The following is a 19,353-nucleotide window of genomic DNA, read 5'->3' on the forward strand; positions in this document are numbered from 1 at the left end:
TCTGTTACAGTAATTTCTCTGACTCTCAGAGCAGCGAATACACAAAAATAAAGGATTTAATGGACATTTGTGAATAAGGATGGCAACATAGAAGGGGGTCCATTTTTCTCCTTTATTCACAGTGTGCACTTGTCAGTGTGTATGCATGTGCGTGTGTGTGTGTGTGATATGCGCTCTTCCTGTCTTGCACTGATGGCTGTATTTCCTGGTTGGTGACTGATCAAATGGTTGCCATAGTGATAGGTGCTGGTCTCATAGCGAAGCTAAGTGTAGAAGCTCTCTCTGTCTCTCTCTTTTTTACACAACCATACACACACAGTCAGCTTTGGTTATTAACACTGTCCTATGCCACTTTAAGTGATAATAGAGGCTGTTAGAGGTGCTATAAGCAGTCTATGCATTATGTGTGAATATTTTGTGTGTCTGTGTATGTGTGTGTGTGTGTGTGTGGCAGGCAGTGGGGCTCATTTTATCCTCTTATATACCTATCAATCAAATTGTGTTCATGACCATTAGTATTGCTGTAAATGATCTGTCATAGCTACCTGTGGGTATGTTTAGTTAATAGGCTGTACTCACGCAGAGTGTGTTGTTACAGTGTGTAAGCTGGGAGTGTTTGACTGGTAGCTGCAGTGTTGTTGCTGCTTCCTCTCTGCCGGTGTCGTGAGTTGGGAGATTTTCATTGCTGTGTTGTCATGGATACCTGTGGGTGTACATGTCTCGGTTCTGTCACGCCTAACTGTGAGCATGTATTTTCAAGGAAAGGTCTTTTCTTGTGCATCTTTTTTCTTATATATATATATATATATATATATATATATATGTGTGTGTGTGTGTGTGTGTGTGTGTGTGTGTGTGAGAGAGAGAGAGAGAGAGAGAGAGAGAGAGAGAGAGAGACACTGGGTTCAGTGTGCAGTCAGGCTGACCGGCTTTGTTAGATCAGAGTCTCTGGGGAGGATGCCTCTCTCCCCTGGAGCAGCTCAGACATAGAAGGAAGCATGGAAACACTGCAATCACTGCCTGAGACCACCTGAAAGTGTGAGCCTGTATTTACTGGTCAGTAGTGACAGCCACTGTTGTAATAAACGGCAAGCTGAAACCTAATATCCATCAAGAGCTCAACAATGACACTATTAAGGTCTAGCAATGCATTTATACTGTATAGTCATCAATGTCTAAAGAAGAATGATGTGGGGCAAGAAACACTTAAAGGCAGATCAGCTTTCATGATTATGTGGTAACAGTTTATTTGTAGCTGTTTCATTTAAAGGAAGAACCATCAAATGTACAGTTCTGCTATCAATCCTTTGGTGCAATTTGAACTTGCTTTTCTTCCAAATGCAATTTACTCGGGAATAAACGATGCTAGTATAAATAATCCACTTTGTTCCCGTTCATTACACCTGCCACTGGATTTGACATGTGCCTTCTCAATCACTGCTGATAATGTGTGACTGAAAAATAGCAGCAAAAACTGTGCGTAATCAACTGACACGACTGTTACCGATAGGCTACATGAATCTACAGTCTGGAGTAGAGATCAGTCATCTAAAGCATATCTTCTTCATACCATTCTGTTTAGTCTTTACTTCGACATTCTCCTCTTAATTCCTTTTTTTGAGGAAAATAATTAACTTGATTTCACAAAAGGTCTTGAGACAAAAATGAAACCTGTGGAATATATATATATATATATATATATAAATAAAACACCAGCCATGCCCTCTGGCCAGTGATCCACATGGAGTGGGTGTCTATACTGTGTGGCACTTGGGAAGTGGAAATAAAAAGCCAGGTTGTGGCATGGGGGCGCAGAGTACACTATGGACAGGGTGTGATGGTGTACCAGTTCATTCAACCTTAATTTTAAACCATGTTATTCAGTAACTTTAATTATTTTATTCTTCCCCAGTAAATATCACCTTACACCTGTTCTTGTAGTCTCAGCCTGCATAAGCATTTCTCTCTTGTTGTCTTGCTATGTTCTCATCTCAGCATTTTTATCTCTCTCTCTCTCTCTCTCTCTCTCTCTCTCTCTCTCTCTCTCTCTCTCTCACACACACACACACACACATAAATAACTCTCGTCTTTCTCTCTACTGCATGCACAAGTACATTTTCCGAACACCAATTACTTACTAACAATGTCACAACCCATTCATCAAAGTTATAAACGTGTCATTAAACCTGATCAGCTCAGGAGCTCAAGCAGCTGCATGGTCCCTTATTTCTAGCGAACAATTATACCAGAATTTGTGTTACCGAGACTCAGCTTCCCTGGTGTTGGCTTCCCAGTGTGATATCAGATTTTCCAAATTGAAACGGCAGCTGACTCACAGATACTAGAGAATATCAGCGTATATAATGACAGGTTAACTATGACAGTCTGTCTAGGACGACATTTATTTGCTTTAATGCCTTCATGAACAACTCGCAAGGAGATTTAAAAAGTTGAATTGATGATTTGACCAGGCATAAAGCACAGAACCAGCTTGTTCCGTACCAACATGAGTTCATCAGGATTGTGGTATATGAATAGCAAAGACCACATAGCTTTGATACCAGTAGAAATGAAATGTGTATGGTATTTTAGCCTCTGTCCTTGAAATGTCCTCCTACATAAACATTGAAGCTGCTCCAGGTTGTTTTTGAATTGAGACTGCATTTGTCTTTCAATAGCAGTGCGATGCTCTGAGAAACCATGAAAAGAAACAGAACCGCAGTGTTCACTTTTAGTGTCTCACTGTATTACTGTATGCTCTACCCAACACAGCATACAGCTCTACACTGGCCTGAAATTTCTCATCCTCAGGCCTTAACTACCCCCATGTGTGTGATCAAAGACTGAATGGCTCTGTGTTGTTAAAGTCACAGCAAAATTTCAAATCTGAGGTTGACAAATTTATTGTTGGATAAATAGAAAAGAAAACATATTATTAACAGTTAATACACAAGAAATCATGTTCTTTCAAACTTCTGTTGCCTTTTTTTTTTTTATTATTCTCACACCTTTTTTAGGTCTTATGTTTATGTTGTAAAGTAATAATACTGCCATTCCCAACAATATAATTTGGATTTGGACCACTGTCAGAGGAAACAAGCACAAGTATGTTAATGCTATGTGTGTACTGTATAAGGGCTGTGTGTACTAATGTGTAACGATGTATTAATTATTTGGGAAACACCTTGCCACAGCGCCGCCTTCTTTTTTCTGAAGATGCAGGGGAAAGATGACGAGCTGTGCATTCTGATTGGCCAGCAGGAACGAAATGCTTTATAATCTATCTCTTATGCGGCTTGTAGCACTGCATTTACATATGGTCGCTTTTGCTATGCTCCCTATACTCTCTCTCTCTGTCTGACACACACACACACACGCATACACACTTCAAAGGAACGGGAGAAGCACATACAGTAGCCCGTAGTGTTTTCCATGTATATCTACAACCAGTTCGACACCAGAATGAGACATGACTTTTTTTTTTTCAGAAGAAACAAAAAGAATTACGAGCTGTTTTAAAAATATTTTGTGCATTATTTCTTTCTTTGAAAGGAGCAAAAATATATATTTTTATACGAAAATAGTTAGTTTTGGTTACTGTATATCAGATCGAATTATGCATGATTTTGCAAAATGTTCCACCTGCCACATGTGTGTCACAATGGATAAATCGACCTGCAGTTGTGCTCGTGGCATGTTAATATGCAACTTATTGTCGGTAATAGTGTTTCTTGGGTTTTCATATAAGAATTTTTGCCCATGGTCCCATAAGTTATAACTGACATCAGGAATCCTGATTGGCGAACACTGTGTAGCAAACATAACCAGACGTACCAAACAGCGCCTCTTGTGCACTAAGCAATCACATGACTCCTGAATGTTTTACCGTTATCCCTCTGCTTAAGTTTCTTTTTTTCATATTACTTTTAGTAAAACATTTAAGTGCATCACTGTATCTAAAATGCAGCAAAACCAGCACTAGTGATTGGTCAAAGCTTTTAAAAGAAGAATATATCATGATTTTCAACAAAAGTGTTTTATTATAGACAACCTTGTGTCATTGAGAAAAATAAGTTGCAAAATTAATAAAAGTCTAAGTGTCGTCTATATTATGGACAATATACTGTAGAAAATTCAATTCTCCACTCTGGTAAAGGCTCATCTTCTGTCTCAGTATTCTCATTTTCTGTCTATATAGAACATATAACACGCTTAGAATTTTAAACTTTAGAAAGCTTTTCCTTCATTTTATAAAATTTTACATTTAGGCATTTGGCAGATGCTGTTATACAGAACGACTTACACTTTTATCTAACAGTGGCAACTTGATGGTTGTGGGGTTTGAACCTGGGACCTTTCAAACCATAATTCAATACCTTAACCACTGATCTTAATCTCATCAGTGCCTTAATCACTGCTAAGTTGCTATTTTGGAATCTGAGTATATACTCAGAATAGCAGTAATACAGTCTGTGGGCTTCTAAATATACATTGGAACTGTCCAACAACCAGGAGCTATCAGCATGTCCATGTACATTCCCCACCATCATATGCACGCACATTCCCTGTTAGTCTAAATATTTGAAAGGTTCTAATGTTTAAACATCCTTATCACTATAATCACTATACTGTAGTCAGTGATTGAATCGTTCTATATTTATTGTCAGCAACTGCTTTTGAGGTGGATTCGGGGAAACTTAATATGAGGTGGGAATACAGACAGTAACCAAGCCCAGAATTGAGTCTTGGACCCTGGAGCTGTGAGACGGCAGTGCTACACACTGTACTCCTGTGCTACCCTTCAGAAAATTTACCGAGCTCATAGTAACCTAACTCTATAAAATGCTCAAACCTGTGTTTTTAGATGATTGGTTTGAGAAAATTACGCTGCGGTTCTAGGTATCTGGAGACACTTCAGTGTTTAGAGACAAACAATACCTTCAGTAACCTGTAATTTACACTTTGTTTTTAGCTTCTTATGCTCAAATGCACTTTGCTTTCAAGAAGATAATCTTCTTGCTAAGTAGAGGATATTGATATCCAGTTCATACAAATTTGCAATTCTAAATGTGCTTGTTTCTGTTATTAAATTATTTCCATAGCTACAAGATACAGACACTAATCGCCATTGTTAAGCAGGCATTTTCCCATTCTGTGTGCCAGTGTGCTACATGTGGGTGTATTTAAGGGGTCTAATTGCTTTAGGAGGAGGGGCATAGACAGAGAAAGACTAGAGCTGGGTTTGGTTCTCTCTTGGGACAAGAGAGACAGATGCACCAGAGTCACAACCAAAAGAAAACCAGCCTTGCCTGCTAACATTATTGGTTACATCACCAAGATTTACCGTAATTTAGGTACTTACATACTGTATGTGCATGCAAATATGCACAGGTGTTGTATGAGTGTGGGAGTGCATGTGAAAAGTCCACTTGAATGTGACAAATATGAAGAGAGACAATGTGACTTTTATATTTGGAGCTGTGCACACTGACAGCTCAGACAGTGCTGCGGCTTATTTCGTAAATCTTAGGTGTTTTCAAAGCGTTTCCATTTTCTACATTAATTCATTCTACATGTCGACATTGAATAATCTTTCCTAGCAAATGACCTTGCCTTTTTTTCTGTGTATGTGTTTCTGTATATGTGTAGGAGCAGGCAGCTGAGAATGAAAATGAAGCAAATGAGAATATGGGGAGGGTGGATGAGGGCGTAGAGGAGTTCTTCACCAAGAAGATCATTCCTGATGACCCGTTGTGAGTATATACCTATCAAGTTATTAGTTCTACACTGTGTAAATGTCTTATTTTACAATACATGCAACATACATTTCAGCTTCCATCATGTTTATCCTCTTCTGACTTCCAGAAAGCACCAGAGGGAGGAACCCCTCAACAAAGCACAGCCTACAGAGTCTACCTGTGGCACAACTTCCCCTCTGACCACCACATCGACAACCTCCACGCCCTCCACAGCCCCTACAAAAAACATAAAGAAAAAGTTTGGTGACTTTTTCGCCTTCAAGAAGGTCCGAGCAGGTCGAGGAGCCAAAGGTGAGGGTGCCCCGGAAGGGAAGGTCAAAAAGAACTCAATAGCAGACCTCATCCGACCACTCCGGGAGGCTGCTCGTGCTGAAAAAGAGCGCGAGAAGGAAAAGGAGAGAGAAAAGGAAAAAGAGCGAGAGAAAGAAAAGGAAAAGGAGAAAGTGGAAGAAGATAACATTCCCAAGGCAGCCAGCACTACTCCCATCATCACAGATTCATCCCCTACAATACCAAGTGTAGATGACAAAATGGCACCCTCCACCCTCTTCATGACACTTCCTGCCCCGTCAATTGCCCCTGCTTCCTCCCCCACCCCCCCTGCTTCTTTGCCTGCCAAAACTGAGGAAGTCCCAACATTGCCCCCTGCTGCACCCCCAACCCCAAGTAAAACTCCCAGTCCAGTAACAACCATGTTGCCCTTGGAGGGTGAGAAGAGTCGGACCCTAGAGAAGAGCCGAACCCCTGATGGGGAGAGGAGACCTAGAGCCACGCGCCGCTCACTTAGAGAGGGCAAGTCTCAGTCTCTTATCCTGCTTACAGGTCTGGAGCCAGGGCAGGACTCTGGAGCTACCCAAGCTAAGGTAAGTGAACCATGATGTTGTATATAATGTCAAGACAAGCCATGGTTGGAGTTGTTTCATAATTTGGTTTGATATAAAATGCCCTAACTGTGGTAGTATTTTGCTTTGAGGTTTACCAATTGACCGTCAGATTCGTCCCAAGGGATGGGTAAAAGAGGCATTGTCCTAAGGGCCCTGCTGTTTAAGGGGTGTGACATGGATGTTAGGTTTTAATTCTACAATTTTCAAAAATGTAAAAGTACCGCTGAGATCTTTCATAAAACATGTGCAGCTCAGTAGTTGATGCATTACAGTTTGTCAGATGACAAATCAAACAATAGTGTTCTTCTGCTGGGGAAAGGTTATGAGGAAGGGGTAAATGAGGGAGGTGTATTCCATAAGAGGTGGGTAACTATATAAAAAAGGTATATCTTTTGGGTTGCAAATGAGAAATGATTGTATCATTCATCATCAGTAGTTATGAGGTGGCTGCTCTGCTTTATATGTTTTTTATTTTTTGTTCCATTAACTAAAGATTTTTTGAATTATTGGCATCTTAAGGGGAAAAATTTACTATGAAATATTATGCCTGACAACACAGGATTGCCTCAACCTAGAGTTCCTGTTCCTCTCAATCAAGAGGAGGCAGTTGAGGTGGTGTGAACACATTAAATGTATGCCACTCCTTTGGCTCCATCTAGAGCTGCATCAGATGTCTCACTGGAAGAAGCACCTGGTGCCCTGCTGGAGAGAATATATCTTACACTTGGCTTGGAAATATTCTGGTAACATCCAGGGGGAGATGGAAACTATGGGTGGGAAGGGAGAATTTTGGATTATCTGCGAAGCATATTTCCACAATAAAATCCACTGGATGAATTTATATTGAATTAATGATCTTTGACCAGTGTAAATGTCCTCATTTTACTTTTTTTGTAACACTAATGCTTATGCGCCAGCTGAAATACCCCACAGATAATGCATTTTTCATACCTCTCTTTCTCTTTATATTACTTCTACTCGTTCCAATGCACTGTTTCAGTGTCAATGTAAATGAACCCCACCCTAACAAAAAACAACAGAGATGAGCAACTTGCTGGGGGAGGGGCTTTTCTTATATGAGTTCACAACAGCTAAAAACATCTAATTGGTTTGTTTAAACCCTGACCAGTACAAAAATGGGAAAAAATGGGGAAAAAAGCGACAAAAACAGCATTTTTTTTGCACACTTGAGACACATTCGAATGTCTAAAAAAAGACTGGTAATAACAGGAAAGCCTAAAAAGACTATTACAAACAGGAAATATTGAGCAACACAAAAGAGTTGTGAACTTCACACGGTTAGAGAAACAATCCCTAATAAACAGCCTGGGCAAGTCCTCTGCTTTTAATGGCTTGCTTGGTGGGTATGTTCAGCTTTACCAAACACTTGAATGTGAATGTGGTCACCACTTGACATGTTCCTGTTGGGACGTGAGTCTGCAGTGTGTTTGGAGTTAAAGTAGTTTTACATCCAGCTCTAGATATATAATAGATAAACTAGATAAAATAATAGAAATAATATGATTAAAGTGTACATTTCATTTTCGAACAATGAATAATAACAGCTGGCAGTTTTATCATATGGAATTAATGTACGGACTAAAGGCTGAATGAGAGATCCCCATGTGAGAGTTGTAATGTGATAGTGTGATAGACTACCTTGATACTGTGAACATGCTGTGAAAATATCATAAGCCTGTCATGATTTGGCTCAATAATTAAATATGTTAGCAGTCTTTTTAAAAGAAGGGCATAATGCTTCTATGTGATGTGAAGCGTTTCTTTTGTTGTTGTTGCTATCTTAGCTATAAAATTATACTCCATATATTTACTATGCTATCAGTAACAATTTTTACCAAAGTATACTTTTGTCCTTCTTTGTACTTACAGTACTGCTCAAAAGTCTTGAGCCATCCTTAAATTGTTTATATTTTGCTTCCAAAGAGCCAGACACTCTTGTATTTTTTATGTATTCTTAACGAATGGTTTTCTAGGCTTCCTGAAGGATTTTCTGGCCCTCATTTTGAGTTCATTCCCTGAAACTGAGAATTATTTTTGTTTGTTAAGCCCCATAGTGACCTGTAAATCATTTAAGCATTAAAAAAATCTAACTTAAGGCATAAAACCAGTGAGAAACAGGTGTGGATGATGACAGATGATCAGGCTGGTGATTAGTATACTGTTGATGCTGAATGTTGAATGGTTGGAACAGACGAGAGGGCAAATGAGGTGGCTGCTGGGAATGTTACATAGACAACCAATTTTTAAATGATATCTTTATCACAGTAAAATAATTCTATTTTTTTATGTAACTTAAACTTAATATGAAGACTTTTGCTCAGGACTGTATATTTAGTGTTCTTTTGTATTAGTACTATATTTGCTAAAAATGACAATTATGATTATCAACTGAACACACTGATCATATATAATCATGTTTGGGCTTATTACTCCAAAACCCAATTGTGTAGAGGTTAGGCGAGAACTCCTTTTCACAAGCCATTCATGTATTAAATGTTGCCTGTAGTAATATGCACTCTGTAGACTTCGGTCACAACTGCTTTCTTTCTTTCTTTCTTTCTTTCTTTCTTTCTTTCTTTCTTTCTTTCCATCTTAGAAACACTCATCTGAAAGCTCCTCCACTTTTGAACAGCGGCTCCATGTTATGCTGCACCGCATGGGGGTTGCCAAGACACCTCCTTTTGACTCCAAAAAAAGTCAGGTGTGTGTGTTTGTGTGTGGTCATTTGTTAAGTAACCTACACAAGTATACACCAATCAGACGTACTGACAACAGGTGATGTGAAAAACATTGATTATCTCATTTGTCAAGAAATTTTATATCTTAGGAAGTCAGTGCTCAGGAAAAACAAGCAAGTTTACAGAGCTACAGTAGGTTACTCTGCCAAGGGCCATTAATGGCTATCAACTGGGTTAACTGGCATGCACTGCTTAGTACCTTACCAAGTGTTCCAAAGAATGAAAAACTGGTAGACTGGAGACAGGATAATGGGCATCCAAGGCTCACTCATGCGTGGTGTGTGTGTGGGTATGTGTGTGTGTATGTGTGTGTGTGTGTGTGTGTGTGTGTGTGTGTGTGTGTGTGTGTGTGTGTGACTTTAGAGTAATGATCTGAGCTCAGGCGGGCACATATGGGCTCACATCAGCACTGGCCCATGTAAGAGTGGCCTCTTACAGCAGGATAATGCACCCTGCCATACTACAAGAAATGTTCAGGAAAGGTTTGAGGAACAATAACAGTTCAAGGGGTTGACTAGACCTCCACATTGCCCAGATCTCAATCTGTCTGAATATCCATGGGATATGCCAGATAAAAACTCTTGTCCATGGAGCTGCTGATGTTTTGGTGCCAGGTACCACAGCATACCTTGAGAGGTCTTGTGAGATCCATGCCTTGACTGGTTAGAGCTGTTTTGGCAACACAAGAGAAACCTTACCCAATATTAGGCAGGTCCTTTTAATTCCATGGCTTTTTTATCAGTGTACATTATTATGAAAAGTCTTCAACTTTTCAACGTTGTTTTCTAGCAATGCTATTAACCTTATTTTCCTGAAACTAAGAACAAATGCTAGAGTAAATCACAAGCAGTCTGCAATCTGTTTGGAGTATGATCTAAAGCATAACGTTCTGGACAGCAGTTAAAATTGTGATAATGAAAAAGGAATGAACGACTCTTGGACTTCTCTGAAATCTATGTAATGATTTGTGCTGCTAACTTTCAGTATGTGTAATACTTGCTTAGCTGCTTAACCACAATATCAGAAACATCATACTTTGATAAATTGGGGATTATTCTGTCAAAGACATTTCAATCAAGACCTTACTGTTCTCTTTCAGAGCAAAGATGAGGAGCTGAGAAAAGCCAACTCAGAAGGTAAGGCCCTTCTCTAATTCCTCACCTTTATAATCATCAGGATGTAGCTGTTCCTCTTTGTAACTGGAGATTGTTACTGCATTCTAAGATGTGCTACATTTGCAGTTCTGTATGACAATGTACGCAGCCTTACACTGCATATTAGGTGTTACATGTGCTATATGATATCTTGCCCGATGCAGATCTATGTGTGAAGGCTCATAGTGTGTCATAAGCTCCATAATGTAACTGTTAGGTAAACCATTTTGTAATGCCAAAAGGAAAATCCTGTTTTAGTATTTACAGCAGGTTCACAGTTGGAACTACAGTCTCTCCTTAAAGGATTAAAACAACAGTGTCAGCACTTTTGTTTTTGCTATATACAGTACTGACAACATTTGCTATTAAAATTAAAAGAAAACTGAGATAAGAGCTTTCATTTCTTGGTATTTCAGATGTGCTAAACAATTTAGAACATGGACCCGGTGGTTATAGGACACACAGCTGTTTATTGAGCAAAACTATTGGAACAGGTAAATGGTTGCACATTCCTTGCTTGCAATAACTGGAACAAGTTAGCAAATTAGCTATTTCATTTTTCTTTATGATGCTTTTTTACAGCAGCTTCTTTCAGTTATGGATTGTTTTGGGATTTTTTTTTTTAATCTGCGGGGTGAAACACATGCTCAGTGTGTTTAGGGACTGGTGATTGACATGGCCAGGCGAAACCTTCCACCTTCCTCTGACAATAAATCCTTACTAGCCTTGGCAGTGTGTTTGGGGTTGTTGACTTGTGGCATGGTAAAGGTTCTCCTAGTGTAATTGAATGGATTCATCTGTGCATCAGCAGGCAGCATGTTTCCGTAGACTTTAGAACTCATTCTTCTGCTACCATCATGAGTTATATCAATAAAGATTAGCGAGTATTTCACTATGCTTGACTGATGAGCTCATATGTTTTGGATCATAAGATAATTTCCAATCTAGTCCTCTGATTTTTACTGCTGATTCTTTTTTAATCTTGTGGTAAGGTCTCTGTATTTTTACTTTTAAGGTTTTCTTATAAAGGTGTATGGTGAACTGCCTTCACTCCTCCCATGTGTCTGATTGTTGTACACCGGTGGTTTCTTTCCTTTTCAGGACATTCCACATGTGGTATTAGTTTTGCACAAATCATGTGCAATAGCACTGATCATACATATTTTGGTTTGCTTCTCTAGACAGCTGTCTGATCTTTATGTTGGTTAAATAAAAATTAACAACAAATAAACTCTTGTTAGAGAAGGTTCCCCGGTGGACTCCTGGCTAGCAATTAATCTTAGCAGGCACAGCTGTCACTTACCTGTTCTGATATTTTTGATCACTTGAAAAATGGGTGGGTTCAAAGACAAAGTGCTTGTTCTAAGTTGTTTAACACATCTAGATGTATATTTCTAAATTAAATATTGATCTAGTGTGTCATTAATTTTTTGGTTTGAAAACAAAAACAACAAAAACAAATGTATTAGCATCATCAGTTCACAGACTAATCATGATTTGTGTAAATGCTAGAGTGATCTACTCAGTAACAAAAAGGGACAAATTTAACAAATGCATTTAGAAAACCAAGAAGTAATGCAACAGATAATACACTATATGCAAAGAGGAAAATTGTTTAAGTGGAAGAATATAACTACATTTGTGATACATGGAAGCTTGTAAGGAGAAAATAAATGAGATTTGTTCCCGAGCTGCTAGAGGAGCTGAACACATTTGTGAGGTAAACCGTGTGAGAAATCACCAGGAGACTTGTTACTGTATATGATTCCTGATTAAGATTGCACAAACATATTGAAACAATTTTGTGGGTAACGAGGTGTGTGTCTAGTGTACTAATGAAAAGTAAATCATTTGTATTATATAATCTGCAGCTTCCATAAAGGATGACGGTACATGAAATTCCAATACCAAGAAACTTCAGTGGTCACCAGATCTCAGGGGTCACATACAGACCCCACTAAGGTTCTCAGTAGTCTGTGTTTATAAAACTATGATTAGATTGTATGTGGACATGAAACAATTTTTTTCACAATAGCAAAAAAGGCGTGCAAGGAAAATAAACAGAACCATATTGACATATAATGATAAATTGTAGCTAGAATAATATATTATAAATCTATTATATTAGATCTAGAGAATTTGTTGCTTCCCCGTTGAATCTGGTTGATTCTAGTTCCTCTCAAGGTTTCTTATAAAACCTGAGATGGCAATTTTCTATTGCCATCTCAGGGAGTTTTTTCTTGCCACCGTCACCATCGTCTTGCTCATCAGGGACAATCTGATTTGATTCATACACATTTCCATAATTTTCTTTTGATTTTGTTAAGCTGCTTTGCAACAATGATCAATTCGGACTCTTTTTGGATCAAGTGAAATGTATCACTTTCAGGAAAGTCACAGACTATATGGAGTTTACAGACTATCAAACCTCACTTTTGCCATGTTGAACCAGTACATTTCTATTGCTCATGTGTGAAGTGAAATTTTAAACCTGCCATGAACACAAATGTCTTTTGATGACTAACATTCTTGTTTGTGTTAGGGGCAATACTGGACAGCCACCCTGAACCCCCACCTATGAAGCCACGCACCATGTCCACCTCTTCAGGTGATAAATCACTTAAGTAACTCTTATTTTCGAAATCGTCTTTGTACTTTATATCATTTAAACCATGGTGCATTATTAATAAGACATTTGCATCATTTACTATCAGACACCAGACGGCCGGTGCGCGCAACCAACATAGAACGCCCTCCACTCCCTGAACGACCTTTAGGCCCTTTACCCCCCAAACCATCCCTCAAACCCACCTTTATCCCCCCGGGTGAGACTCCTATGACCTCCAGGACCATCTCTCCGATCCCCAGGCAGTCGAGTCCATCTCCAGATATTCCAACAACAGTGGTGGAGAGTAGAACTTCCTCCCAGTCCCAGGCAAAGGAGCCTCCAACCCCTTCTCCTCGAAAAGAGACACCTCCAGCCCCTTCACCACGTAGGGTGCGTAGCACAGACCCCCAGGAGAGAGCGGAAAGAGCACAGTCTGTTACTGAAGGTATGAAGTGGATCAGCTGAAGATGGTCAGAATGGTTTTAGGATCTTAACTCACTATGTGCACTTAAAGTCAACCCTAAATACAGCTTAATGGGAATAAATGAGTATTATTTTCTATTTCTATTACCGATTTGTTTCATTTGGGGTGTTTCTCTCATTTTTAAAGTCAGAAACCCCTGTTAATGCTCCCTTTTTCTATTAGTTTCACTAATAGAGTTAATAATATTAATTATTAATTAATAGTACTAGGAGTTGAATAGTGTCAGTGAAATATGGTTAATGAAAATAGTAGCTACTTAATAATATTTTTAAACATAATAACTGCATAACAGTTCAATTTAAAGGTTTACAATAAGTGTTCTGCCAATTATACCTTAGTGTTAACATATTATATGAGCAAAAAAGGCCACGTTTTAGTTAACAATTTTTAAGACCTGCAGATGAAGCTTTTATAAATTCGCGTTTTTCTGTCAAAAACTAATATTCTGTCATGGTGAGGTGTTTGTAGTTAAGTATTTGAACATGACCATCCTCTTTTCAACCATCTACACCCCTCTCCCAGTATCATGGTAGAGAAAGTCATTTTAACTGCTCTCTCCTATACTGATTACGTTATATGCACTTGTTAGGTGTGGCCTAATGACAAACGTGGAAATAATCCATAAAAAGGAAATGAAAAAGATATAAGCTCTAAAAATTACTGAAACCAGCAGGAGATGAAAACTATACTTTACTTAGTGCTGTTAGGCGTCTGTACTTAGGGGTTTTGTTATGGATGAGGGATTTCTTTCATGTGCAGGAATTAGAGAAGGGCATTGTAATGAGTCAGTGAGAATTTTGTGTGATGATTTAGCATTTCCACATATGTTAAATTACTTGCTGTGGAGTCTTAACAGAGCTGGGGAAAATGACAAGCAGAAACTGAACTTGAAAATGTGTTGATTAGATAATGAAATAGAAGGAGCTTATGCTTTTTGCATTTTTTAGAGAAGGGTTGTTGGTGCATTGTGCATCCTGGTACACAACTTCTCTTTGGTTTAAATCTTAGTTCATAGAGCCAGGGTGACATTTTCCCACCTCTATGTGGTTATACAGTGTAATAGAAAGATTGATTTACATTGGTGGTTTAGTGGTTAGCACTGTCGTCTTGCACTTTCAGGGTCCGGGTTTGATTCCTGTCTCTGTGTGCATGAAATTTGCATGTTCTCCCTGTGTTTAGTGGGTTTCCTCCAGGTACTCCGGTTTCCTCCAACTGTCCAAAGACATGCAGATTATGCATTATAATTATATAATTATAATAAAGATTATAATTGCCATCCACAAGTTGCAGTACTGTGTGTGTGCCCTGCGATGGATTGGCACCCATGGTGTACCCCGCCCCGTGCCATAGGTCTCCTGGAATAGGCTCCAAGCCCCGCGCGACCCTGAGTACAAGATTAAGCGGTATAGACGATGAGTATATTGATATATTGAGAAACTGATGTTGATTTAAAATCTGATTATCACCAGTACTTTATGTTCATGGGCTCAGATCTCCTTGTGGTTGAACGCAATGTGATAAAACTTTCTGGCCAAAGGTACAAAACAAAACAGCAGCCCTGAGTAAACCCTGAGTGCGGCCCAACATTCTTTCTCAACAGTCCTCTCACTCTGGTGGATAGTCGAATACTGATCAAAGTAGAGAAAAGAAAACTCCTTACCCTGGCTTTGCCATATTAGAGCAGCACCCATGAATAGGTTGTTCCTAATAATCCTATTAATGACTGTGATGATTTTTGCAGTAGCTGCGCACGTGGCACTGGATTGGTAGTTGAAATCCAATAAGGAATGTAGTAGGAAGCTGTGATAATTAGAGTGTGACTCATCCTACTTACATTGTACTTAGAGTTACTGCTGGTGGTCTGTCTACTGGAGCAGGCTTAGTGACCGCAGCAAAGCTTAAGGACCATCTCCATTGTTGATCCATGATGAACTAATAGTCACTAATGGGCTCCCTGCAGTTTGCTTTGCTCTGAGACGGCGTTATGGAGTTCTGGGATCTTATTCGTATCATCATCATCGTGATTACTTGTCATGTCCTTGTCTTCGGCTATAATGAAGCTGTGCTAGTTGAATAGGGTCGTAAGCAGTTCATTCATCTATTATTATTTCTTCTGCTTTCCTGGTGAGGATTGCAGTTACAAGCAATGTAGTTAACAAATCCAATCTAGCAGCCAATATCACAGGGCAGACAGAGCGCAATAAACACAAATACACAGGTCAGTATACGCAATGTAAATATACTGAAATGACAAGGCTAATTCATTTTTTTTTTATATATATAGACTAAAGACATGTGAGTTTAAGGTCCACCATTGTGCGTCAAATGTTTTGCATAAAATTATTTTATAGAGTTGGCTCAATTTTAAAAGAAATGTCCATTTCAGATCATTCTTGGTATCGAAGTGAAAGTGAAATAGAAAGTAAAGTATACATCAGTTAATACCAAAAGGGTTATCACATTCTTTGGAAAAGACCTGAGCTGTTTTAGTGCTCTGAGAAGAGCTCAGTCTTAAGTCCTTACCGAAGGTTGTGAAATCTGCAGAGAGAACTAAATCGGGCAGTTTGTTGCATCAAGTGTCTGGTTACGGTTTTATCGTATTGCAGTGGTGGTATCAGTGTGCACTATCCAGGCACTGTCCACTCGCAGCATGTAGTAGTCTTGCAAAGAGACCCTGTAAAGTCCCTAGATATCCATCACTGTCTAAACAGATTTACACATTAACAGTAGGGCCACAGTAACTGGCCTCCGCTCTGTTTTCCTTCAACACCTCCCCTGATGGTAGCTCTTAATGCTCTAACAGTCAGCGGCCTTCTATAGGCCTCAGCTGAAGACAATTTAATAACTTCCATCAGATCAAACATGTAATTTAGTGGCTGAGTCAGCTATAGCGAAAGGACTTGGGTTAAACTGTATGCATTGTTTTGTTTGTGTACAGATGTTCAGTCAAAACAATCAATTTACAGTCTTTAAATATCCATATAATTACATATACAGCATACAGGCAACTGTAATGTAAATATGATGCACTGTTATAGATGGAGCACTCCAGCAATGCACAATGTTTACATCAACTTGTATTAACTTGTGTTGTTTGTAATGGAATATCCTGTATATGGATGCTCACAGATGACTATGATATGATCACAGACACTGTACCACTTTCCTCCCACAGAAACTCTCCCGAAACCACGGCCTCGCATGAAGCCCTCACCTCAGCGCCGAGCCGTCTCTGTCCACGAGGATGCCCTGCTCCAGCACGCTGCGCTGCTCGACCCTGAAGGTCAGCTTTTGTTTCGGTGTCTACACTGCACCTCGCACTAAACAGGAGTGCTTTAATCAATATGGTAATGTGTCTAAACGTCAATGAAGGTTAGCGGGCACCAGTCAGTTGTCTACAAACATTTTTTTTTTGGCCTATACGTTTGTAAAGTGGACTTTATATCAAAAAAGCACATTTCCTGTCATACTGTATAATTGAACTTTTAATCTTATGCCACACATATATACTGTAGCTGGGATTTATTTATGGTTATACTATCAGGTATCACCCAAATAAAGACGAGTTTTCTTTTCAGTCTGGTTTCTCTCAAGGTTTCTTCCTCTTATCAGCTCAGGGAGCTTTTCCGTGCCACCTCGTTATCTGATAGGGACATTTCTCTAATTTATGTCCGGAATTTTGAATTCTGTAAAGCTGCTTTTTGACATTGTTCATGTTAATAGTGAAGAAAATAAAATTGAATTGTATTAAATTAAGTTCTACTTAATTCTCAAAACGTTTTTAGTTCAAATCCCAGCAGCTGCAGTATGAGCATCTGACTCTGCTCAGCCATATCCTGTCTCATCTGAGTAAATGGGTCAAATGAGCAAATGTAAAATGTCTATAAGCAATTTTTATTGATGAATTAGATTTATTAGAAAAAAACATTCTACACGGTTTCTTGGGAAAAACAACTGATACACACTTTGCCCCCAAAATCTAAAACATATAAACACATTTTGCAATAGGAAGTCTAAAACACAAAAAAATGAAATTCCACTGTTTTTACCGCTATCTTTAGCGTTTTTGTAAATTAGTCTACTCAACCACATAGGGAGGTTTCCACTGCGTAGTGCATTTTTGTAAAAGAAAATAAGGCTGTGCCACTTTATTTGCATATGTGACAGCAGAAAACCATCTCAGCTAGAAATTAGACAGAAGTGTGTTCTGAATAACCGTTACATTTAACCTGTAAGGGGGAAACTTTCAGGACACTCATTGTAGAGGATGTAGCATCCAGTAGGAGCATGCTTTAGTCATGATGCATTCAAATTGTTCTTCATCAGAACTGATTACTACTACTTCTACAATGAGAGAAAACCACTGCAGTTTTTTGTTAATATATTACTGAAGGTTACTAAAGCAATTATCCTTATATTTTTTCAACAAAATCATATAAATTTTTTAATGAGACTAATTATTGTACTTTGGTCTGTCTCAGAGCTGAAAGCTGCATTGCCCCGACTACAGAGGTCACCAATACGTAAGCGGGTAAACCTGGGGGAACTGGAGCCCTGCTCAGAGGATTTGCCCGAGCGTGAGGAGGGTGAGGAGAGATTGATGCTATTAAGAGGAAGGAAATAAAAGACAGCTAGTGCGACAATGCACTGGCATCATGAATAAGTTGGTCTTTTTTAGATGCATGTTATGATTACTTGCAATTTTTTTTTAATCTTAAAGCTTTCAGGGTCCGGCTGCACTGCTGGCAATTAGATATCAGGATCAATGGAAACAAATTTAATTTAATTAGTCTAGCAATTTTGTCAATGCACATATGAAGTGCATCAATTATTTAAATAGATTTATAACGGTGTGTAAATATCCTGTATATGTAATGACTATATGTATTTTTTTTTCTAAGGGATAGCTCAACCGTTTGGTCAGTGTTAAATTCTAGTAAAAAATATAATAAAATATAAGAAATGATCAGAATAAAATAATGAAGATAAAACTTTGGTTGTTGGGTGGTAATTAAATTATTTAGATACTTAGAAATTATTAATTACTTGGAAGACTATATATATATATATATATATATATTTATATGTGTGTGTGTGTGTGTGTGTTAAACATGTTAAAACAATATTAAATAGGAGATGATATAATATAAAAGAGATGATTCCTTTTTTTTTTGTAATATATATTTTTTGGCTATATATATATATCGATCAGCTACAACATTAACACCACTGCCAAGGAATAACATTGGTTAACATTTATAATGTATGTCGTGACCCTATTGAAGATTTGAATTGAATGGTCACAGGTTTATCGCGACCCAAGCCTGTCCAGTCCAAACCCACAGGATAGTAGTACTAAAAAAGTAAATGCTGTCCATTATAGAAAGGCACTTGAACATTATGTGCATCACAGCTTACTGTGTGTGGGGCTTCATAGGCAAAGAGCTCAAGGTTGTAGATCCAGTCCACAAATTCTTTAGATATTCCCCAGATATCCTACGTCCCAGTACCAGACACCACAGCGCACACACCCAGGGGTCTTGTGGAGTCATGCCCAAGGGGAACCTTTACAATACTGGGCTAAATGTTTCGTTTCGGCTGAACAGCAATGGCAATTACAATAATTGTCAAAGATCAAAGAGTTTCAGTTGTTGTTTGTTTATTTGTCTTGCATTAATTATTTGAATTTTTTTTTTGCTCTGCC

The 19,353-nt window shown here is 38.6% G+C and overlaps 1 protein-coding gene across 2 annotated transcripts in view; it reads left to right on the plus strand.

Annotated features, from left to right (window-relative positions):
- carmil2 (capping protein regulator and myosin 1 linker 2) overlaps positions 1–19,353 on the plus strand; it is a 53,816-nt gene that overhangs the window by 34,076 nt on the left and 387 nt on the right. The window contains exons 32-40 of one of the 2 annotated variants that reach the window (XM_053500461.1): positions 5,651–5,754; positions 5,867–6,623; positions 9,262–9,366; positions 10,503–10,539; positions 10,974–11,051; positions 13,100–13,165; positions 13,272–13,610; positions 16,825–16,932; positions 18,131–18,235. In XM_053500461.1, the coding sequence (XP_053356436.1) occupies positions 5,651–5,754; positions 5,867–6,623; positions 9,262–9,366; positions 10,503–10,539; positions 10,974–11,051; positions 13,100–13,165; positions 13,272–13,610; positions 16,825–16,932; positions 18,131–18,235 (1,699 nt within the window). The remainder of the gene's footprint in view (positions 1–5,650; positions 5,755–5,866; positions 6,624–9,261; positions 9,367–10,502; positions 10,540–10,973; positions 11,052–13,099; positions 13,166–13,271; positions 13,611–16,824; positions 16,933–18,130; positions 18,236–19,353) is intronic. The other variant, XM_053500462.1, reaches the window with a different exon arrangement.

This window comes from Clarias gariepinus, chromosome 7 (genome assembly GCF_024256425.1).
Source record: "Clarias gariepinus isolate MV-2021 ecotype Netherlands chromosome 7, CGAR_prim_01v2, whole genome shotgun sequence".
Lineage (NCBI taxonomy): Eukaryota > Metazoa > Chordata > Actinopteri > Siluriformes > Clariidae > Clarias > Clarias gariepinus.